The 24063-nt window shown below is 44.0% G+C and overlaps 1 protein-coding gene across 2 annotated transcripts; it reads right to left on the bottom strand.

The window, feature by feature from the left end:
• Positions 1-36: 36 nt before the first annotated feature.
• LOC139174553 (heat shock cognate 71 kDa protein-like) lies at positions 37-22841 on the bottom strand. 2 transcript variants are annotated; one of them, XM_070764999.1, is made up of 9 exons: positions 22672-22841; positions 13587-13797; positions 10971-11176; positions 8507-8659; positions 6830-7385; positions 3484-3686; positions 2132-2330; positions 1136-1368; positions 37-564 (listed from the first exon to the last, which is right to left on the bottom strand). In XM_070764999.1, exons 2-9 carry the CDS (start codon positions 13789-13791, stop codon positions 373-375), a joined length of 1947 nt encoding a protein of 648 aa, XP_070621100.1. In that variant the 5' UTR covers positions 13792-13797; positions 22672-22841; the 3' UTR covers positions 37-372. The 2 variants fall into 2 exon arrangements, with proteins under 2 accessions (XP_070621100.1, XP_070621099.1); XM_070764998.1 differs by having other exon boundaries at positions 22442-22797.
• Positions 22842-24063: the final 1222 nt, after the last annotated feature.

A 24063-nucleotide genomic window follows, 5' to 3' on the forward strand; every position in this document is an offset into this window, starting at 1 on the left:
AAAGACAAACCAAACCAAACGAAAAGTGACACAAAATTGATGGGTTGACCAAAGTGCAATAATTTATTCACATGAACGTCATTTGGAAATCTCAATTTGGCAGTTAGAAGAGAAGAGTGGGTCCATCAACGGAGTGGAGAAAGAAGGAAGGAAGGGGAAGAGAAAGGAGAAGGCAAAGTTAGGAAGCTGTGTGAAGGCAGAGAGAGAGAGATGGACGAAAGGACACACAAGAGACATCTTGAACAGGCCCACGGGCAACAGCCAAAATGAAGCAGAACCAAACGATGGTTCTCCTCGGAAAAGATGTGTTGTGTTTCTTCCAGGTCTTGCCCCCCCGTCCCTCTTGCAGGGCCTTCGTTGAGAGGCAGGAGCTTAATCCACCTCTTCGATGGTGGGACCAGAAGATCCGCCTCCAGCTCCCCCAGCTCCGGGAAAGCCTCCAGGCATCCCCCCTGGCATGCCGCCGGGCATCCCTCCGGCTCCTTGGTACAGCTTGGTGATGATGGGGTTGCAAACGTTCTGCAGCTCTTTCTGCTGATGCTCGTATTCATCCTTTTCTGCCATCTAGGAAGGGGAAAACGGGATGAGGACAATTGGATGGATGCAAGCAAGCAAGCAGGAAATGAAAGTCTCGGTCTGCTGTATTTTTTGGAGTATTTTAGACACACATACCCCCAAAAAACCCAAGTGGATGGAAATGTCTATGTCTTTTATGCTCTGAATATTGCGGTGGTGGGAGATAGAGAGTTGGTGTGGCACTGATCAGGTGTTCTAGAGCAGGTGGCAGCGGCCAACAGCCCAGATGAATATCAGATGGATGCTGGGAGGTTTCCAGCCTCCAGAGGGCCTCGGGGGGGGGGGGGGGAGCCATTTTCACCCTTCCCAGGCATTGAATTATTGGGTATGGGCAGTAGTGCATGCACGATAGTAAGGAAAAAAAGGTCCACCAACCCTGATGTAGGCAACAGGTCCTATTCCACCAACTGCTAGTAGAGAAGCAGTGACAACTTCTCCCAGCCCATGTTACCAGTGTTGAGCGAAAGGTTCGCCATCAAAGACCTACAAGGTCCCTTCCAACTCTGTTAAAAGTCTGATTTAACCAACAGCGCCAGCCTTCCCGGCTCCCTTCACTCACCTGGTTCTTGTCCAGCCAGGAAATGACCTCATTGCATTTATCCAGGATCTTCTGCTTGTCCTCCGCAGACAGCTTGTCCTTCAGCTTCTCGTCTTCCGCTGTGCTCTTCATGTTGAAGGCCAGCGACTCCAAGGAGTTCTTCGCAGCTATCTTCTCCCGCTGGACCTCGTCCTCGGCTTTGTACTGCTCTGCTTCTTGGACCATGCGCTCAATCTCCTCTTTGCTAAGACGGCCTGGGGGTGGAAGGAGAAAGAGGAGATAATTGGGAATTTTGAAGCCACACACCAGGCTCGCTGCGGACGACCCTTTCCCAAAGCTGGTAGAAGTGGGACCTCTACTTACAAACTTAATTTGTTGCGTGAACAGGTTTCTTAAGTAGCAATTTTTCCCATAGGAATCAATGTAAAAGCAAATAATGCTTGCGATTGGGGAGGGTGGTGGCCACGTTTCCTCCCAGGGGATTCCTAGAGAGGCCCCACGGAGGCTTCTCCCTGCCTTTTCCAGCCTTGTTTCCTCCCTGGAGATTCCTAGAGAGGCCCCACGGAGGCTTCTCACTGCCTTTTCCAGCCTTGTTTCCTCCCTGGAGATTCCTAGAGAGGCCCCATGGAGGCTTCTCACTGCCTTTTCCGGCCCTGTTTCCTCCCAGGGGATTCCTAGAGAGGCCCCATGGAGGCTTCCCCCCACCTTTTCTGATCCTGTTTCCTCCCAGGAGATTCCTAGAGAGGCCCCACTGAGGCTTCTCCCTGCCTTTTCCAGCCTTGTTTCCTCCCAGGAGATTCCTAGAGAGGCCCCACGGAGGCTTCTCCCTGCCTTTTCCAGTTACAGTTTCGGAGGCTAGGGTTTGTAAGTGGAAAATGGTTCTTGAGAAGAGGCAAAAAAAATCTTAAACACCTGGCATTATCTAGAGACATTCTTAGGTAGAGGTATCACTATACTTTCCGGTTGGGTTGGATTTCAATTTCTGAAACCGAGTGGTTCCGTGGACCAACGGCTCACCTTTATCGTTGGTGATGGTGATCTTATTCTCTTTGCCCGTGCTCTTGTCCGCCGCAGACACGTTGAGGATACCGTTGGCATCGATGTCAAAGGTCACTTCGATCTGGGGGACGCCCCGAGGAGCAGGTGGGATTCCGGTCAACTCAAACTTGCCAAGCAAGTTATTGTCTTTGGTCATGGCACGCTCGCCCTCATATACCTGGTGAGCACAAAAACAGCAGGGTAGTGTTGTGACCTAGGCTTCCTTAGAAAGGATGAAACAGCGTCTTAGTCCTGGCAAAAACTCTTATTTTCACACACATCCACAGTCTTTCAGAGGAATATTTATCAACACCAACCTTATCTCACTTGTAAAGTTACATCATTTCGCACATTTGGAACCAGATGTTCCAAATCAGTGGAACAACTTGGGCTCCAGAAGTTGTGAGTGCTCCAACAGTGGAAGTTTTTAAGTTGTTGTTGGATAGCCATTTGTCTGAAGTGTAGGGTTTACTCCTAGGCAGGAGGTTGGATTAGAAGACCTCTAAGGTCCCTTCTAATTCTGTTTGTTTGTTTGTTTATTTATTAGACTCGGGGCGACTAACAACAGTAAAAAGACAATATGAACAAATCTAATATTAAAAGTAATGTAAAAAACCCCAATTTAAGAGACCAATCATACATACAGGCATACCATGCATACATTTTATAAGCCTAGGGGGAAGGGAATATCTCAGTTCCCCCATGCCTGACGACAGAGGTGGGTTTTAAGGAGCTTACGAAAGGCAAGGAGGGTGGGGGCAACTCTGATATCCGGGGGAAGTTGGTTCCAGAGGGTCGGGGCCGCCACAGAGGAGGCTCTTACTCTGGGTCCCGCCAAACAAAATTGTTTAGTCGACGGGACCCGGAGAAGACCAACTCTGTGGGACCTAATTGATCACTGGGATTTGTGCGGCAGAAGGTGGTCCCGGAGATATTCTGGTCCAATGCCATGAAGGGCTTTATAGGTCATAGCCAACACTTTGAATTGTGACCGGAAATTGATCGGCAACCAATGCAGACTGCAGAGTGTTGGTGTAACATGGGTATACCTTGGGAAGCCCATGATTGCTCTCGCAGCTGCATTCTGCACGATCTGAAGTTTCCGAACACTTTTCAAAGGTAGCCCCATGTAGAGAGCGTTACAGTAGTCGAATCTCGAGGTGATGAGGGCATGAGTGACTGTGAGCAGTGAGTCCCTGTCCAAATAGGGCCTAAACCAACTTCCTTTTCCAGCTGTGTCTTCTGTGGTCCTTCAGCTTGGTAGCAAATCAACCCATATGTTCTTCTACCATTACTAGGCTCATCCCGCCCCAAGATCCAATGTTTCTTACTTGAATGAGCACTCCAGGTTGATTGTCGGAGTAAGTGGTGAACGTCTGGGTCTGCTTGGTGGGGATGGTGGTGTTTCTCTTGATGAGGGCTGTCATCACGCCCCCCGCGGTCTCAATACCCAGGGAAAGAGGGGTGACATCCAACAGCAGAAGGTCTTGGACGTTCTCAGACTTGTCCCCGCACAGGATGGCCGCCTGAACAGCTGGAAGAGCAAAGTAGGAAAGTCGGTCAAGATTTAACCCTACATCCCCTAAAATATCTAACGTGGATCTTCCCCAGGAAGCAACACATGCAAGGCTACTGGATTTTGGTTTTCCCTGAAGATGTCTTGATCGGAATAGTAATAATAGTAATAATAATAATAATAATAGTAATAATAATACAGCAATCCCCCGAGTTTCGCGATCTCGATCTTTGCGAAACGCTATATCGCGATTTTTCCACCCGATGACGTCACTCTCTTCCTTTCTCATCTTTCTTTCTCTCTCTCTTTCTCTATCTTGCTTCTTCCTCTCTCACACTCTCTTCCTCCCTCTCTCATCTCTTTCTTTCCTTCTCTCTCTTTCTCTCCCCCTCTTGCTCTTGAGCGGCGGGCGGCACCCAGGGAAGGTTCCTTCGGCCGCCCACCAGCTGATCTGCTCGGCAGCGCAGTAGCAGCGAGGAGCCAAAGATGGGGTTTCCCCTTTGCGTGGGCAACGGGGAAACCCCATCTTCGGCTCCTCGCTGCTACTGCGCTGCCAAGCAGATCAGCTGGTGGGCGGCCGAAGGAACCTTCCCTGGGTCTTCAACTCCCAGAGCGGCGGACAAGCGGCGGGCAGACAAGCGGCGGGCAGACAAGAAAAGCGGCGGGCGGACAAGCGGACAAGCGGCGGGCGGACAAGTGGCGGACAAGCGGCAGACAAGCTGAAAAGCGGCGGACAAGCGGGCAGGCAGGCGGCTCCTCAGCTGCTGGGTCTTCCCAGGTGCGGAAGTAAAAACACCATCTGCGCATGCGCGGCCATGGAAAAAGGGGCGCGCATGCGCAGATGGTGTTTTTACTTCCGCACCACTACATCCCGAAAAATTGATTATCGCGAGGGGTCTTGGAACGGAACCCTTGCGATAATCGGGGGATCACTGTAAATTAGATTTGTATGCCGCCCCTCTCTAAGGACTGAGAGCAGCTCACAACAGCTACAAAATACAATATGATACCAATGCAATATTAAAACTAATTTAAAAACCCATTATTACTAAAAAAACCATTCAATTCTACACAATCATACCATTCTCAAATGCTAGAGTCAGAAAGATGGGGGGGATTAGTCCCCACCATGGCTGGCGGCATAAATGGGTCTTTAACATCTTACGGAAGGCAAGGAGAGTGGGGGCAATTCGAATCTCATGGGGGAGTTGATTCCAGAGGGCCGGGGCCGCCACAGAGAAGGCTCTTCCTCTGGGTCCTGCCAGACATCCAAGAAGCTTCTTCAGAACTGAAGAAACTTCTTGGATAAGTGAAATGTTGAAAAAGAAAATCATCTTTGGGACAATCATGACTTGGATAATTGGAGAATCTCCATAAATGTTCAACAGATCACTAGGCTTTCTTCTCCATTTATACCAGGGGTACCCAAACGTGGGAACTTTTAACATCTGTGAACTTCAACTCCCAGCATAGCTGGTTGGGGAATTCTGGGAATTGAAGTGCATAGGTGTTAGGTTTTGCCAAGGTTGGACCCACCCCTTGGCTTACAATGGGTTTACCTACAATAAACAAAGCATGGCTTAACCAACCACGCCTTTGCACATCATGAACAAGGTTGTCTCCTAAAATGGATGTTTCATTGAACTCTGTTGGTGTATTTTCTAGCCAAGCCCATATAACTGACATAAATGTGGGCCTATCACAATATTTACAAGGGTCGCTTTTTTTAAAATCTTCTCCATCAAGAGAATGAGGTGGTCTAGCTGGAAGGGACCTTGGAGGTCATCTAGTTCAACATCCTTGCAACCCCCACCCCTTCAGAACAATGGTTATCCAACATCTCATTTTCCAGTGTTGGAGCACTCACAACTTCTGGAGGCAAGATGTCCCACTGATTAATTGTTTTAACTGTCAGGAAATTTCTCCTTAGTTGCTTCTCTCCTTGTTTAGTTTCCACCCGTTGCTTCTTGTTCTACCCTCAGGTGCTTTGGAGAATAGGTTGACTCCCTCTTCTTTGTGATAACCCCTGAGATATTGGAACACCGCTATCATGTCTCCCCTGGTCTTTCTTTTCATGAAACTAGCCATGCCCAGTTCCTGCAACCGTTCTTCATGTTTTAGCCTCCAGTCCCCTAATCATCTTTGTTGCTCTTCTCTGCACTCTTTCTAGAGCCTCAACATCCTTTTCAGGGTGTCCAGAGGGAAAGCATTATGAAATTCCCTGATTTTTCCCCTGTAACTTGCGATCTAATTAAGGCACGGTCGTCATACCAAATGGCTAAGCCATGGAGAAATATCGGTAGGTGAGCAAGCAAGTTGTTGCACAGTTATGCTCATTTTTGCTTGACTCTTCCAAGCAGCGTGATCCGGTTTTTTTAACATGATTTTCCCCTGACTTTTAAACATTTTAATAGTTTGTTTTTTCCCCTGATTCATTGTTGTTTTTCAAATTCCCTGATTTCCCCGTTTTTGGACACCGTCTTTGTTAGTACAGAGTACATGTGTGTTAGGGTTTGCCATTATAAACTGCATATTATAAACTGTACCAAACTTGTACTGTCACTTTAAATGTTACAGTTGCTACTGTAAAACTGTACTGTCACTTAAAGGGTTAATGTGAACTCAAAGAGTTAACATTTAATTGCAGAGTAAATGTTCAAGGCTATATTGTCATTGAAGCTATAAAAGCTCATGATCGTGCCTGGTCACTTCCTTGTTACTTGATATTTGCCTGAAACGGGGGAGTTGATTTTCTAAGCTCTGTGCTTATATTTTAGCTTTGTGCTTTTATCTATCTTATTGTATTTTAGCTTCGTGCTTTATCTATATATTTAGCTTTGTGCTTGTTATCTATATTCTGTATTGTTCTGTATATGCTAAGTGCATATTTTGGATTGTTTCTATTTTGTTTATATGTAAATAATACTTATTTAACTAAGTCTGTGTCTTGGCTTTATCACACATCCACGCTCTGTTAAAATTCTCTGCTCGGTATTGTCGAAGGTTTCATAGCATAGCTAACCGAGACAAGCCAACAGTCTTCACTGTTTCTAGAGTTTCAACATATTTTTTACATCGTGGCAACCAAAACTCAACCTTCTGAAGAACTTCCAGATGGTCCCCGTTTCTACAAGGCCCCGCCACTTTCTACGAACCCCTACCTGCTCCATAAGCCACTGCTTCGTCTGGGTTGATGCTCTTGTTGAGTTCCCGGCCGTTGAAGAAGTCTTGCAAAAGCTTCTGGATCTTGGGGATGCGGGTGGAGCCTCCCACCAGCACGATGTCGTGGACCTGGGCCTTGTCCAACTTGGCATCGCGCAAAGCCTTCTCCACCGGCTCCAGGGTTCCCCGGAAGAGGTCGGCGTTCAGCTCCTCAAAGCGAGCCCGGGTGATGGAGGTGTAGAAGTCAATGCCCTCATAGAGGGAGTCAATTTCAATGGAGGCTTGGGTGGAGGAGCTGAGGGTGCGCTTGGCCCGCTCGCAAGCCGTGCGTAGCCGCCGGACGGCCCGCTTATTGTCGGTGATATCCTTCTTATGCTTGCGCTTGAACTCCGACACGAAATGGTTCACCATGCGGTTGTCAAAATCCTCTCCGCCCAGGTGGGTGTCTCCGGCGGTGGATTTCACTTCAAAGATGCCATCCTCGATGGTCAGGATGGAGACGTCAAAGGTGCCACCGCCCAGGTCAAAAATGAGGACGTTTCGCTCGCCGCCCACCTGAAAAAAACAAGAGAACCCCGATTAATTGAGGACGGGAAACTGATTTTGCATATCCTATGACAAAGGCCAGCAATACGAAGTCGATTCAGACTGTCCAGAGGGAAAGCAGTTTGAAATTCCCTGTGTGTTCTGGTCTTTTGACTGCAATAAACTTGCTTTGAATTTATGCTGTTTGCATTGGACCCGGGTCGAACTGGTTTTGATACTTCCTTATCCCATGCCAGCTCAGTATAGTGTACTCTCGCGGTAACAAAACTGCCCCAAGGAGTCTTTTATTTGCCGAGTGAACTACGTGGGACGATTAACAACTGCAAAGAACCCTCAAAAGTTTCAAAAAATGGGATTAGCAGATCTTCCGAAGTTCCTTTCTGGATTCTATATAAAAATAATCAATCACCTGCCGCATGAATCCTAGCAACCGGCTAGGTCCCACAGAGTTGGCCTTCTCTGGGTCCCGTCGGCTAAACAATGCCATCTTGTGGGGCCCAGGGGAAGAGACTTCTCTGTGGTGGCCCCAGCCCTCTGGAATCTGCTCCCTCCAGATTCGCGCTGCCCCCACCCTCCTCGCCTTTCGCAAGAGCCTCAAAACTCATTTATGTCGCCAGGCCTGGGGCAATTAGATCAAGCCCCCTTCCTCTGTTTACGAGATGTAATGTGTGGTTGTGAATGAATTGGTTGACTGTTTTTTTAATTATATATGGGATTTTAGTAGTAACTTTTAATTAATTAGATCTGTTGTTGTGTTGCTTTTGTCTTCATAGAAGGGCGGCATACAAATACAGTAGTACCTCTAGATACGAGTTTAATTCGTTCCAGAAGGGAGCTTGTATGTCGAACAACTCGTATCTGGAACAAATGGCTTTAGACTTTGTTTTTCCCCTCCGAGATAACCAGAAGCAAGGATTCTTGCGCCACCTAGTGGACGTTCGGCTCGTATCCCGAATTTGAACTCGGGTCTCGAAAAGAAATTTCTCTCCCCTCGTGGCTCGTATCTTGGAATACTTGCATGTGGAGCAGCTTGTATCTAGAGGTACTACTGTATAATAAATAATAATAATAATAATAATAATAATAATAATAATAATAATAATAATGTAGAAAGAACACTGCATCAGTACCTTTTTATCCAGTCCGTAGGCAATGGCTGCTGCTGTGGGTTCGTTGATGATGCGAAGAACGTTGAGGCCCGCGATGGTGCCGGCATCTTTGGTAGCTTGCCGCTGGGAGTCGTTGAAATAGGCTGGGACTGTGATTACTGCATTTGTAATGGTCTGCGTGGGAGGGAAGGAAAAAGGAAGTCAGTGAATGGAGTCTCTCTGCATCACTTCTGACAAGGAAGTGTACAGAATCTCACTATTAACATCTTCGTCCCATAAGCAGTTCCTATGTGCAATAATAATAATAATAATAATTATTATTATTATAATATTTATTATTATTCACACCATTGTGTGTACAGTGTTCCCTCGATTTTCGCAGGGGATGCGTTCCGAGACTGCCCGCTAAAGTTGAATTTCCGCAAAGTAAAGATGCGGAAGTAAATATACTATTTTTGGCTATGAACAGTATCACAAACCTTCCCTTAATACTTTAAACCCCTGAATTGCAATTTCCCATTCCCTTAGCTACCATTTAGATTATTACTCACCATGTTTATTTATTAAAGTTTATTTTTAAAAATATTTATTAAAGGCAGATGAAAATTTGGCGATGACATATGACGTCATTGGTCGAGAAAAACCATGGTATAAGCAAAAAACCCGCAAAATATTTTTTAATTAATATTTTTGAAAAACCATGGTATAGACTTTTCGCGAAATTCGAACCTGCGAAAATCGAGGGAACACTGTACTCCCTTGCAGTGTGATGATGAGATTTGGAAGATGACTGGGATTTAGAGATCATAAATCTCCCTGCTCTACCGACAGATAGCAATGTTAGTGTAGACCACGGAGCTAATGACATAGAGATGGGTTCGAGCGACTCAAATGGGGGAGAGGCCACAGATGGAGAGATGCTCGTTTTCGAAGGTTCCAGAAACGCAGGTAAGAAAGAGAGTGGAGATAGTAGAGAGTCATTAAAGAATGAATGATGTCACATCCAGTTGTGAAACAGAAGAGATGGTGAATCCTTTCAATCTTGCAAAAAAGAATGGCTACGTTCGGAACTTACTCCAAAGGGTAAGCATAATGTGTGATTTATTATTTGTTTCTTTATGACTCCTGGCTAGCTCTAAATTAGCCATAAATTTTAGAATGACTTGTGGAATGTCTTTTCATGTTACTTCCAAGCTTATCTACTTAATTGCCGAGATAGAAATGAGGAGGAAAGAAAACTGCATGCAGAGAAGAAAATAAAGAGGATATGTTTTGCATTGAGAATTCCTTTATTCCAAGTAGTGTTCTCTCGATTTTCGCGGGTTCGAACTTCGCGAAACGTCTATACCACGTTTTTTGAAAAATATTAATTAAAAAATACTTTGCGGTTTCCCCCCCTATACCATGGTTTTTCCTGCCCGATGACGTCATATGTCATTGCCAAACTTTCGTCTGCCTTTAAAAAACATTTTTTTAATAAACTTTAATAAATAAACATGGTGAGTAATAATCTAAAAGGTTGCTAAGGGAATGGGAAATTGTAATTTAGGGGTTTAAAGTGTGAAGGAAAGGCTTGGGATACTGTTCATAGCCAAAAATAGTGTACAGTGAACCCTCGAGTTTCGCGTGTTCAAGTATCGCGAAAGGGCTATTTCGCGAGTTTTCAACCAGGAAGTAAACTCCACCATCTGCGCATGCGTGCCCTTCCACGCATGCATAGATGGTGGAGTTTCCCCGCCGGGCAGAGGCTTCCCTGGGTCTTCCCCCATTTGCCCCCGTAAGACCCCAGCGGCGGCGCGAGCAACGGCGTGGGCGGGCGGGCGGCACGCGCTTGGGGACATCCCAGCTCCGCTCCCCAGCTGGGGAAAGCGCGCGCGTTTGGGGACTCCCTAGATCCGCTCCCCAGCTGGGGAGCGGATCTAGGGAGTCCCCAAACGCGCGCGCTTTCCCCAGCAACGTGCGCGCTTTCCCCAGCAACGTGCGCGCGGTGGGGACTCCCTAGATCCGCTCCCCAGCTGGGGAGCGGATCTAGGGAGTCCCCAAACGCGCGCGCTTTCCCCAGCAACGCGCGCGCTTTCCCCAGCAACGTGCGCGCGGTGGGGACTCCCTAGATCCGCTCCCCAGCACGCGCAGATGGTGTTTTTACTTCCGCACCGCTACTTCGCTAAAAATCGATCATCGCGTGGGGTCCTGGAACGGAACCCTCGCGATGATCGAGGGTTCACTGTATTTACTTCCGCATCTCTACTTCGCGGAAATTCGACTTTCGCGGGCAGTCTCGGAACGCATCCCCCGCGAAAATCGAGGGAACACTTTATTATACGAATCAGCCTGAAATCAGAAGTTGTAAATTTGAAAGATCGTAAAATGAACTGTTTTTACGTCACGGACTTCCTCTGTACTGTATTAATGTCTCCTGTACTTCATTTCTCCTGCCTGCCAGCTACACGCATTACTTGAGAAGGCTCCCTTTGTTATCACTCACCTTGCCCAGGTAAGCCTCTGCAATCTCCTTCATCTTGGTGAGCACCATCGAGGAGACCTCTTCAGCGTAGAAGGACTTCACCTCACCCTTATATTCGACCTGGACTTTGGGACGGCCCCCGTCGTTGATCACGTGGAAAGGCCAGTGCTTCATGTCGGAGTGGACGATCGGGTCGTCGTAACGTCGGCCAATCAGGCGCTTGGCATCTGAGAACAAGGACGACGGTTCAAAACACCAAAGGGCTTTCTCAGATAAAGCCTACACGTCAAATTACCAGGGTCTTTAATGTTATAGGCCCATAGCCCATTTTTTTCTAGCAGGGACAGGCAAAGTTCCAAATTTGTGTTTTAAGTCTGATCTTTACAGCTCAGCTCTCCCCAATTTTTAAAATTTATTTATTTATTTAATTTTATTTATTTCTTTTTTTGGGGGGGGGTAAAGTATCTTTATTGTTTTCCAGAAATAGAAAAAAGAAAAAAGTAAAAGAATAAGGAGTAAAAACAATATTTCCAACGTGTTTTGTTCTAGTTAAACAGATCTTCATCCATTTCTATTACCTTTTCAGATACATTTCTTTGTATTTTGTATATTTACATATAAATATCGTAAGTAAATTTTACTATTAATATAGAAAGAAATACATAGAAAAGTAAAAGAGTAATAAAAGTCATACTTCCTAAGGTAATTATTCTTCTTCTTTTGTATACTGATACTTTGTATTGTTACATTATCAATCTTTGTTTTGAATCCATCCGTGCCATTTTCCCCAAATTCGTTTAGATTTTTTACTTTCAATCCTCTTAATTGAATTTGTCATTTCATCCATCTCAATACATTTATATATTTTATCAATAATTAAACTCTCTGATGGAGTTTGTTCATTTTTCCATGTTTGTGCCAATGAGATTCTGACTGCAGTCAGTGTTCCCTCTAATTTTTTTTTGGGGTGGGCGGAAAAGTATAGTGTCTGAGCGGCACAGAAATAATAAATAAACAAACCAACAAACCAACAAAAACCCACCCACCCTGTTTTGCCTCAGAGAATATCAAAATAAAATACTGTACTGTGTGTCTATAACAGTGAGCTCATAATAGGGCAACTCTATCAATATCAAAATGCCACTTAAATAGTTGAGCTAGTTTCAAACTAGATTTTGATTTTCTTTCTCTCTTCCTTACTCCCATTCTTTTTCTTTCTCTTTTCCTTCCTCTCTTTTTTCTATCTGTTTCTCTCACTCTTTCCCTCTCGGCTTCTGGGCAGGTTTGGAAAACTCTGAGTTGATGATGATTTTTAAGTGAGCGATTGCTCACTGCTCAGCTTAGAGGGAACTATGACTGCAGTACTTATATGTGTTATGAGGAAGAGCGTTTTGTTTGGTATAAGATCTTTTCCAAATTCCTAAGAGTAAACCTTCTGGTGTGTATTCTACCTTCTCTTTTATAATTTCAGTGAGCCAATTGTGAGTTGTTTTCCATTTTTATTCTATTTCTATGTCGCCAACTCCCTAGAGCAGTAATGGCAAACCTATGGCACAGGTGTGTACACTTTTAAACATTTTAATACCGTTTGGTTTCCCCCCGATTTCTTCCATTTTTTTTCACGATTTCCCTGATAATTCCCTGATTTCCCAGGTTTTCTGGACACTCTGTCAATCACTGTCTTGACCCTTGGCAAAACACTAATCCTTTCAAGAACTTTTCATTACTTCTATAGGCTTGGGTGTCCTCCTCGATCCATAGCTCACATTAGAGACACATCTTTCAGCTGTGGCGAGGGGGGCGTTTGCCCAGGTTCACCTGGTGCACCAGTTGCGGCCCTATTTGGACTGGGACTCACTGCTTACAGTCACCCATGCCCTCATCACCTCGAGGTTCGACTACTGTAATGCTCTCTACATGGGGCTACCTTTGAAAAGTGTTCGGAAACTTCAGATCGTGCAGAATGCAGCTGCGAGAGCAATCATGGGCTTTCCAAGATATGCTCATGTCACACCAACAACTCCGCAGTCTGCATTGGTTGCCGATCAATTTCCGGGCACAATTCAAAGTGTTGGTTATGACCTATAAAGCCCTTCATGGCATCGGACCAGAATATCTCCGGGACCGCCTTCTTCCGCACGAATCCCAGTGACCGGTTAGGTCCCACAGAGTTGGCCTTCTCCGGGTCCCGTCGACTAAACAATGTCGTTTAGCGGGACCCAGGAGAAGAGCCTTCTCTGTGGCGGCCCCGACCCTCTGGAACCAGCTCTCCCCGGAGATTAGAACTGCCCCCACCCTCCTTGCCTTTCGTAAAGTTCTTAAGACCCATCTCTGCCGTCAGGCATGGGGGAACTGACACATCTCCCCCGGGCCTATAAAGTTTATACATGGAATGTTTGTGTGTGTGTTTGCTTTTAATAATGGGGTTTTTTAGTGTTTTTTAAATTATTAGATTTGTTTTTTACATTGTTTTTGTCATTCTTGTGAGCCGCCCCGAGTCTAGTCTATAATAATAATAATCCCCAGCTAAGTGGGCTCCCGATATTTTGATTTTCATCTCCCCATTAATTTGTTAAGACTTCTGGCCTCAATCCCTGGTCATCACGGCAGAACCAGGTCCAATCCCCCCCCCCTTACCGAAGACGGTGTTGGTTGGATTCATAGCCACTTGGTTCTTGGCAGCATCACCAATGAGACGCTCGGTGTCTGTGAAAGCCACGTAGCTAGGCGTGGTGCGGTTGCCCTGGTCGTTGGCGATGATCTCCACCTTGCCATGCTGGAAAACCCCTACGCAGGAGTAGGTGGTCCCCAAATCAATGCCGACAGCTGGACCCTTGGACATTATTGCCTGCAAAAAAATAAAGGCACATCACCGGTTAACACAGAGGACAGGAATCTCAAGAGAACATGGAGTGGTGCAATGGCCTACGGTGGAACTTTCGCCTTACAATCAGAAGGTTGTGAGTTCGGTTATACGAGGGTCGCCCAGAAAGTAATGCACCACATTTTTCTTCTCAGCCTACAGCAATGGTACAAATGCGAAACTTTAGATATACATTATTTGAATTGTCAGGAGTGCGTGTGTCAATTTTGCGTTTCTTCGGACAGATAGCGTAGCTGCAGCAGTGTTTCGAAATGGTGCCTGTAAGCGATGTACGTTACAAGTAGCGTGTCGCCATTGAGTTTCTCACTGCGGAGAAAGGAACTTTTGGGAACATTCACAAACGTTTATGTAGTTTCTGGAGAATCTGCAGTCAACAGAAATACGGTTAGTCGCCGAAGACATTTTGAGGATGACGAAAGAGGTGATTCGCACAGTGCAGAAATGGCTTCGTGACCAGAACAAGGAGTGGTACCGACAGGGCACACACACCCTTGTCTCTCGCTGGAGGGAGGCCATAGAACGGGACGGAAAAATAGAGAGTGTAGAAGAAACCTCATTCTTTCTTGTGTGCAAGTTTTATTGTGTTCAATAGATGTTGATGATAAAAAATGTGCATTACTTTCTGGGCAACCCTAGTAGACAGGCGCCGGTTATTTGTCTCTTATGGGAACACTGAGAATATATCTGCGGAAATAAAATCTCTGCATTGGCGACAGGAAGGGCATCTGGCCAGTAAGCACTCTGCTAGCTCCATTCGGTTGCCCAGACTCCAACCCACAAGGGGAACATTAAAAGAAAATGATGACTTCTCAATAAAGCATTTCATTTCTCAGCCTTCCTATCTGCAATTGAGAACAAACAACAGTTGGCCTGTCAGCAGATGGAAAGTTTAAGCGTGCTTTTTTGACATGCTCTGCAGAGCCCTTGTTTCGCAATTGGCTTTCTTGGAAGGAAGCAAGGGAGACAGAGAGAGAGAGAAAGTAAGGGAGAGAGGAAGGAAGGAAGGAAGGAAGGAAGGAAGGAAGGAAGGAAGAAGCCTTCAGTGCCATTCCACCACGTTTTAGCACTGGAGGTTTTCTAGGTAGAAAATAATATTCACTTAGTGAATAATCGCACATATGAACTAAATAAACAATCTCTCACTGCTAACCCGCATTTTGTAAAAGACCTTGGAATAGTAATATCGAATGACCTAAGTGCTAAAGCCCACTGCAACAATATCGCCAAAAAAGCCTCTAGAGTTGTTAACCTGATCCTACGCAGCTTCTGCTCAGGCCATCTCACTCTACTCACAAGAGCCTACAAAACTTTTGCCAGACCCATCCTAGACTACTGCTCATCTGTCTGGAACCCATACCACATCTCAGACATCAACACCCTTGAAAATGTCCAAAGATATTTCACCAGAAGAGCCCTTCACTCCTCCACTCAAAACAGAATATCCTATGAAAACAGACTAACAATCCTGGGCCTTGAAAGCCTAGAACTATGGCGCCTAAAACACGATTTGAGTATTGCCCACAAGATCATATGCTGCAACGTCCTACCAGTCAATGACTACTTCAGCTTCAACCGCAATAACACAAGAGCACGCAACAGATTCAAACTTAATACGCGCCAAACTTGACTGTAAAAAATATGATTTCAACAATCGAGTTATCGAAGCGTGGAACTCATTACCGGACTCAATTGTGTCAACCCCTAACCCCCAACACTTCTCCCTTAGACTCTCCACGATTGACCTCTCCAGGTTCCTAAGAGGCCAGTAAGGGGTGTACATAAGTGCACTGATGTGCCTTTCGTCCCCTGTCCAATTGTCTTTCCTTTCTTTCACCTATCTAATATATTCTCTTCCTTTCATATATCCTCTCCTCTAAGTTCACTTTCTCCCTCATTTATATTATCACATGTCTATTTTTCTTCCTATGTATTTGTGTATTGGACAAATGAATAAATAAAAATAGAAAAATTAATAAATAATAAATAAATAAATAGTGTCTCTGGCTTGGGTTTATAAAAACATTTTTGGTAAGCACTCTTTTTTTTCTTCTAGATACAGGAATGACTGGAAAAAATACATCCCTTTTATTTCAAGGCTCGCCCTGCACCGCATTTTGCTAACTAGCCAAGGTTGTTTTGACTGTCACAAAGATTTGGGGAGAGCAGGAAGCGTCTATTTATGAAGATTCACTTTATGAGCAAGACAAAATAATCTTTTCTGGGGGTAATTTAAGCCAAAGTTCCAGATTAAGGGTTCATTTATAAGGGGGAAAATAGCTCCCCTACATGTCTATTTTAAATTGTTTTTAGATGTTCTTACTGTAACCTGCCCAGAGTCCTTTGGGAGTTGGGTGGCATATAAATTACATTAAATAAATAAGTAAAAATCTAGGAATCTCTCATTGCAGGATAAACAACAGGCTGAGAAACTCAGTTTAGATGCCACAAGGGCCAAGTCTTCAAGATGAGGAAAGCCGTGGATTAAATATCTCAAGCCTTTTAAAAAGCAGCCATTCATTTCTCCCATTTTTCTTCTTAAATTCCAAGAGTTTTTATGAATCTATGTTTTATTAGGTCGCAGCACACGTATTGCACGCACAAGCTATTCCTATTGGCTGGAGCCCCCTGCAGGAAATATCTGGAAGGGCACACAGTAGTTCTTGGCTTATTAACTACAGTATACAGTACTGGTAACTGAACTAAAAAACCCGGAAATCCTAAATAACATTGAAAAAGAAATCCAGGTATGATTTTCAGTCAGCTAGGATGGCACAGTAATTAGAGTGTAGCACTGCAGGCTACTTCAGCTAACTGCTAGCTTTAGTTCAGGAGTTCAAATCTCACCACCGCCTTCCATCCTTCCCAGGTGGGTAAAATGAGGAGCCAGATTGTTGGGGGGCAATATGCTGATTTTGCAAACTGCTTAAGAGGGGGCTGTAAAAGCACTATGGAGTGGTATATAAGTCTAAATGCTATTGCTATTTCAACTGAGCAAGAGTTCAAAACACCCAAGTTATTCTTTAAATGCTTGCAAATGCAGACTTCTGAATTTTGCAGGATGGAGAAGGAGGAAAGTGAGCTTATTTAAAGAAGTGAATTGTAGATACACACATGGTTATACCCAAATCATTATTCACATGCTTGCAAATCCAGCCTCTTCATAATTTTGCTGGATGAAATGAATTTATACGCACACATCTCAGCTTTCCTTAAATTATTCTGCATGCTACGGTTTTAAAACTGCAAAATGCCAAAAATACAATCTAAGAAAAACCCAACAGCCAAACTTATAATAAGAGTTGGAAGGGACCTTGGAGGTCTTCTAGTCCAACCCTCTGCTTAGGCAGGAAACCCTACACTACTTCAGACAAATAGTAATCCAGCATCTGCTTAAAAACTTCCAGTGTTGGGGCATTCACAACTTATGGAGGCAAGCTGTTCCACTCGTTCCAACTGTCAGGAAATTTCTCCTTAGTTCCCAAGTTGTTTCTCTCCTTGTTTAGTTTCCACCCATTGCTTCTTGTTCTAACCCTCAGATGCTTTGGAGAATAGTTCGACTCCCTCTTCTTTGTGGCAACCCCTGAGATGTTGGGGCACAACTATCATTTGCCCCGTCCTTCTTTTCATTAAACTAGCCGTGTCCAGTTTGTTTGTTTATTTATTTAGTCTAACACATAATGTAGGTTTCAGAGGATATAATCATAGTAAAATACATCAATGGAAGAATAGAAGATAAGTCATTAGGAATAATATGGAAGAAACAATCATTGGGAATAACAGAGTTCATATACATGGAGCTAGTAGAAACATAGGAGAGACATTAAATGTTGTAGATGTGTTTTTACTTATTATCTTACAATTGATATATCTAAGTATTTTATAAATAATGATAAAGTTAGTTTATTTTTTTATTTTTTACTTATTATAAATATAAAGATGACTTCTATTTTGAGAGGAGCGATTGTTGCTCCACTAAATGTTACATGTAATGTATGTTTTGTCTGTCTTTGAAATTTAATAAAAAAAAATTTTTTAAAAAGGGACAGGGGACTGAAGGCACACTGGTGCACTTATGCACCCCCCTTACTGACCTCTTAGGAATCTGGTGAGGTCAACTGTGGATAGTCTAAGGGTAAAGTTTGGGGGGTTAGGGGATGGCACCAGAGTCTGGTAAAAAGTTAAAGAGTTCCATGCTTCGACAACTCAATTAATAAAGTCTTATTTTTTGCAGTCAAGTTTGGAGCAGTTAATATCAAGTTCTTCCTATGTTTTAGCCTCCAGTCCCCTCTTGCTAGGCTATGCATGGTTCTTTAAAGTCAGGTGTTAAGTTGGTTTGCTTTTTAAAAAAACCAAACAGCTGTCAAGCTGGAAAATAATAGAAGACTTTCATGCAACTGCAAATATTTAGCTTGCAGCTTTTTCCAAGCAAGGCAGCCGGAAACCGGTTTTAAAAAATGCAGTTGCCTTACCCAAGATAAGATATGGACCCGGGGAGTTATAGCCCCACCCCAGTTCAGCCCTGCCAGGGACTACACTTAAAAAAAATAAAAACCCTCCATAGGTTCTTCCCCTCCCACCAAACCCGTTTCCAGAACAGGAAAGATTTTTCTAGAACTCCACCAGTGGGCTGGGCTTGGCCAAAATGCAGCTGCAGCCATTCTGAACAGCTGCTACTAGCTAAAGAAGTCCCAGCAAGATTAGGCAGGCAATTCTAGGAAGTACCGTACCTGGTTTCAAAAGGGGGACAAAAACATTAATTTTGAAAACTGGACTCCCCCCAAAGGTGCTTTAAAAATTAAAAAAAACAACTGTATTTTGGGAGGTTTTTTCCCCTCTTTGAAAATGTTCTTCTCATCCAACTTTTTTGGTTCTTGGATAAAGAAGGGAAAGTATTTGAAAAGGAAAACAAAATCCAAGGAAATTCCAGAGTTTTTTTGGGTGGGGGGTGGGTTTGGAAAGAAAGCATCTTTAGGACAAAAACATGTCCTGAAAAATCTACATTTGACCCAACTTGATTTTCTTGTATTGCTGGCAGGTTTTTGGAAGGGGGAGACCTGTGGATATTTTTTTTTGGGGGGGGGGGGGGGCGGCGCAAGTATTTCATAAACGGTCCCCAAACCAGATAGCAAGGCTTAAAAAGCAGGAGGGTCTTCAAACTTGACAAACTTTTAAGACTTGTGGACTTTCACTCCCATGCTGGCTGGAGAATTCTGAGAATTGAAGTCCACAAGTCTTAAAAGTTTGCCAAGTTTGAAGGCCTCTGGCTTAAAGACATAACCAACAGGGTGGAATCCCCAAACCATTTCCAAGACTTTTCCAACTCAATTTTGGGACTTGTTTTTAATCTCTATAATGGATTTTAAGGCTCTCTGGAGTTCAGGGGCTAAACGTTGCAGTCAAAATCCTGGAATCCTGGTTGGGAAAACCAGAAGGAGGTTAAAGGGAACCAACTTCTCCTAACTCAGTCTTTGATAAAAGTTAGTTTGAACCACATCAAAGAATCAGGGTGAATTATTTTTAATTATTTTCCTACAACTGAATTGCTGCTCAGAATTGTGTGCGGGATCAAAAACCAAACCAGCTTCCATATCCAAAATAAAACATTCCAATTAAGTTCCTAAAACTTCATCCTGCTAGGGAGAAGATCATAAACCAGGTCTTCCACCTTATCCCAAAATCTTATAACTTTTTTTTTTTAAGTCGAAACAACAGGCCTTCTTTTCCATTGATTTCACACAGACCCCCAGTGGAATTTTTTTCCTGCCTGAACTGCGTCATAAAAATAACCTTTAAGTAATAGAGAAAGAATGAAGGCAATTGCCGGCCATTCAGGCTCTGAACTTTAAAAAAAACAGCAGCACAAGGTCATAAATTCCAAAAGAGAGGCAAGACTTCTAAGAGACCATTATTAAAATAAAATTCCAATCCCCCCACCCCCAAGACAAATGGCACAATCTACGGTAATTCCTCTGCCTATTGAATTAATGAATTAAAGTACTGATTTCAACTTGCTAGCAATTCCAGGCAAGTTTCATTTTATGGGCTGATCACCATGAATCAATCCTTATTTTTTTTAAAAAATGTTTTTTTAATTGTTTCCAAAGAATATCATCCAGTTTCCAACTCCTTTGGATTGCATGTGCAACTCCCAATTCAAGCAGAGCTATGTATATGTATATACAGTATATATACAATGTATATACATATATACACTGCGTGTCTGTGTATATATAAATATTTATGTATATTGTTCTGAAAATCTACAAAAACAAATATATATATATGTATCTATATGTATCTATATATACATATGTGTATACATACATACATACAAGGATAAAATATGTATTCAGATAAAGAAAGGTAAAGGTTAGTTTTGTTATATAGTTGTTTTAATGTTTATTTATTATTTTTATTTTCTTGAATATTTTGAAGTATGGAACAAATAAAGTCTAGATTTTACAATTGGGGGGAAGGGGGAATATAGCATGAATGATAAATCATTGAAGTGTATATGAAATTATTTTGTTAATGGCCAAAAGCACCTACTAATTTATATATTAGAGACAAATGTATAGTCTAGTAGTGTGTAATCTGTGTCTTTCATGCTTACATCTGTATAATTATTATAATTTTCTTTGATTATCTTTTGCACTTATTTTTGTGTTTTCTTTTTAAAAGTGGAAAATTAATCAAGAATATTTTTTTTTTTTTAAATTGTCCTGGGCAACCGACCAAGATACTTTTAACTCCAAAGAACTTAAAAGAAGAGGGGAAAAAGAGGTGGTGGGTGGATTGTGGTTCAGGCTTGATCCAACAATCCCTTTGGGGGATTTTTTTTGGGGGGGTGGAAACTTCCCATCAAAACAGCCCAGACGTTTCTGGATGCTTCCTTTGCATTCTTCAGCAAAAAGGTAGCGAAAGAGTTAAAGACTGCAAAGCAAAAAAAAACCCGAACTGCGTGCAAAAGCAAGAAGGGGGAGAAATGCACTTTTGCACCCAACCGTCTCTTTCCAAAGGCTGCAAGCCAAAAAACACACTCTTTTTTTTTCGGGGGGGGGGGGGGAGGTCTCGGGACAACTAGCCTATGTGGCAGCCCCTCCCCACGCTTTGCAAAGTCTCTGTAGAACAAACAGGCTGCAATTGGGAGTCTGGCATATTGCAAAAATAAATCGAGGTGGGTTTTATTTATTTTTTTAGCAGAAGCATTTAAGGGTTGACACGCGTCTGCGGGGTCCCCTCGCACCATTCCCACGTTCCGCGTTATCGCGCAACGGTCCTCAGCCCAGCCTGTAAGGGAGACGCAACTGTGTCCTTTCCTCCAACACAACAACCCTTCGGTTCTCCCGGCCGCGGGAAACGCGGGCGCCCTTTCCCTAAACTCCTCCTAGCCCGCATTCACACGACACGCTTCTCCCGAACCGGTCCGGAAAGGCAAGAAGCCAAGCTCGGCTTCACTCCGGGAACGGCCGACTTGTGCCAAACAACCCGGAACCTCCAGCCCCCCGTTCGAGGCAACTTTACACAACTCGCTGCAAAAAAAAAAAATCAAGGCAGAACAAGCGCGTCGTGGGAACGCGTCGGCGGCTGCTATTAAAGCGGCCGGTTAATCCAGTTCCCAAACGTACCGAGATAGGGAAGAAACCGAGATTTTGCAAAAAGAGGCGGGGAGATAACCCCCCCGCCCGGGCACGACTTTTTACTTTTATATTTATACAAACTACTATTTTTTATTTATTTGTTTTGTGGAATACATATTGGAGGTACGTAAAGATACAATACTAGTAAAGACATGATACTAGTAACAAGAAAAAAAAAGAAAAAAATAAGCAACATTAGATATAACATTCATATACGTGATGTACCGTACATGTTTGACAAATAAATAAATAAAAGACCCAGATTGTTTACCCCCACGCTGACAACTCCATAAACCCCTTTAGAGAGGGCTGAAAAGTGGTATGTAAGTTTATTGCAGTTTAGGATCTTAAACCCACCCAATCCTAAACTGCTCCCCCCAAAAACTTGCAAAGATAAACCACAACTAAAGAACACCCCAAAAAACCCTTGCAAAGATTAAACCACAACCAAAGGACTCCCCAAAAACCCTTGCAAAGATAATCCACAACCAAAGGACCCCCCAAAAACTCTTGCAAAAATAAACCCCAACCAAAGCACCCCCCCAAAAAAACCTTGCAAAGATTAAGCCACAACCAAAGGACTCCCCAAAAAGCCCTTGCAAAGATTAAACCACAACTAGACTCCCCAAAAAACCTTGCAAAGATTAAACCACAACTAGACTCCCCAAAAAACCTTGCAAAGATAAACCACAACCAAAGAACACCCCAAAACCCTTGCCAAAATAAACCACAACCAAACACCCCCCCAAACCCTTGCAAAAATAAACCACAATCAAAGCCCCCCAAAAACCCTTGCAAAGATTAAACCACAACCAAAGCGCCTTTAACCTCTGCCCAGTCTCTCACGGGGGGTTTCCAGGTAAAAAGGGGGTCGTGGGAACGCCAGGCTCCCCCCCGTTTTGCCCTTGGGGGGGGTGCGTACAACAACGCCTTTGCAACTCGCACCTACGCGCCCGAGTAAAAGCTACCTTCGGTTGGTTGCAATTTCGTGCCGAATTCCCGGACAAATGCTCCTCGGTGTTGGCTCGCTTTGCAAAACCCGCCGCTTTGCACGCTTTTTTTTTTTGGGCTCAGACGACCGACGGCTCCGGCTCGGCTCGACTTTATAGGCGAAGAGGCCCGCTCCCACCCCGCCCCTTCTAGCACATTCCCCCCCCCTCCCAATCCTCCCCCTCCTCCCCCCCTTGCTTGACAGAACCTTCTCGACTTTGGCTGCTTTCCCTCCGCCAATCCGGATTCACGCCAGTCGGGCAAGCGGAGCTATGCAAAAGGCGCAGAACCTTCAAGAAAGCTTGGGAAAGCGCGCGCGCTCCCGCGTTTCCCTGGCACGCGCAAAGGGGGAGGGGGCTGGGAGGAAGGGGGAAAAAAGGCCCTGCTTCGTCGTCTCCAAATAAAGCTTTCCTGTTGGAAAGGTTTTGCGCACCACCACCACCACCCCAACTCACTTTCCCTGGAAGCCCCTGACTTCACTTTCTAATTTTATTCAGGGGATTGCAAAAAGGAGGTCGAGGGCACGGGGAGCGCGCAGAAGGGCAAAACGTGCAGCCTTGCCTCCCTTCCCAGGACCTGCGCAGAGGTTCAAGCTGCTTAGTTTATTTTACTATAACAACAACAACAGCAAAGTTGGAAGGGACCTTGGGGGTCTTCTAGTCCAACCCCCTGCTTAGGCAGGAAACCCTACATTACTTCAGGCAGATGGTTATCCAACATCTGCTTAAAAACCTCCAGCGTTGGGGCATTCACAACCTCTGGAGGCAAGTCTTTCTTAAATGGCCCCCAACCCAGATGGGAAGGCTTAAAAAGCAGGGGGGGGGGGGGTGTCTTCAAACCTGGCAAACTTTTAAGAGTTGTCGAAACGTGGAACTCATTACCGGACTCCATAGTGTCATCCCCAAACCCTCAACACTTTACCCTTAGATTATCTATGGTTGACCTATCCAGATTCCTAAGAGGTCAGTAAGGGGCGAGTACAAGTGCACTAGAGTGCCTTCCATCCCCTGTCCTATTGCTCTCCTATATCTCCTATTCCTTTCTTCTATTCCTATATCTCTTTTTCTGTTCTTTCATTGATATGTTCTATTACTATATCTTCTTTTCTATTCTTTCATAGATATAACCTTCATCATGTATTTTACTATGTGTATATAGATATCTACCCACTAAAACCCTCATTGTGTATTGGACAAAATAAACAAACTAACTAACTAACTAACTAACTAACTAACTAACTAGCTAACTAACTAAATTGTGACTTCAACTCCCAGAATTCTCCAGACAGCTGAAGTCCACAAGTTTTAAAAGTTTGCCCAAGTTTGAAGACCTCTGGCTTAAAACAATATTGTTTTATCGCTTGCTGTGAGCCGCCCCGAGTCTTCGGAGAGGGGCGGCATACAAATCTAATAAATTATTATTATTATTGTTATTATTATTATTATTATTATTATTATTATTATTATTATTATTATTAAAGAAATAACCAACCGGGTGGAATCTTCAGACCATTTCCAAGACTTTTCCAACTCAATTTTGGGACTTAAGCCTTGTTGTTTTTAATCTCTATAATGGAATTTAAGGCTCTCTGGACTTCAGG

This window comes from Erythrolamprus reginae, chromosome 11, assembly GCF_031021105.1.
Source record: "Erythrolamprus reginae isolate rEryReg1 chromosome 11, rEryReg1.hap1, whole genome shotgun sequence".
In the NCBI taxonomy this organism is placed as follows: Eukaryota; Metazoa; Chordata; class Lepidosauria; order Squamata; family Dipsadidae; genus Erythrolamprus; species Erythrolamprus reginae.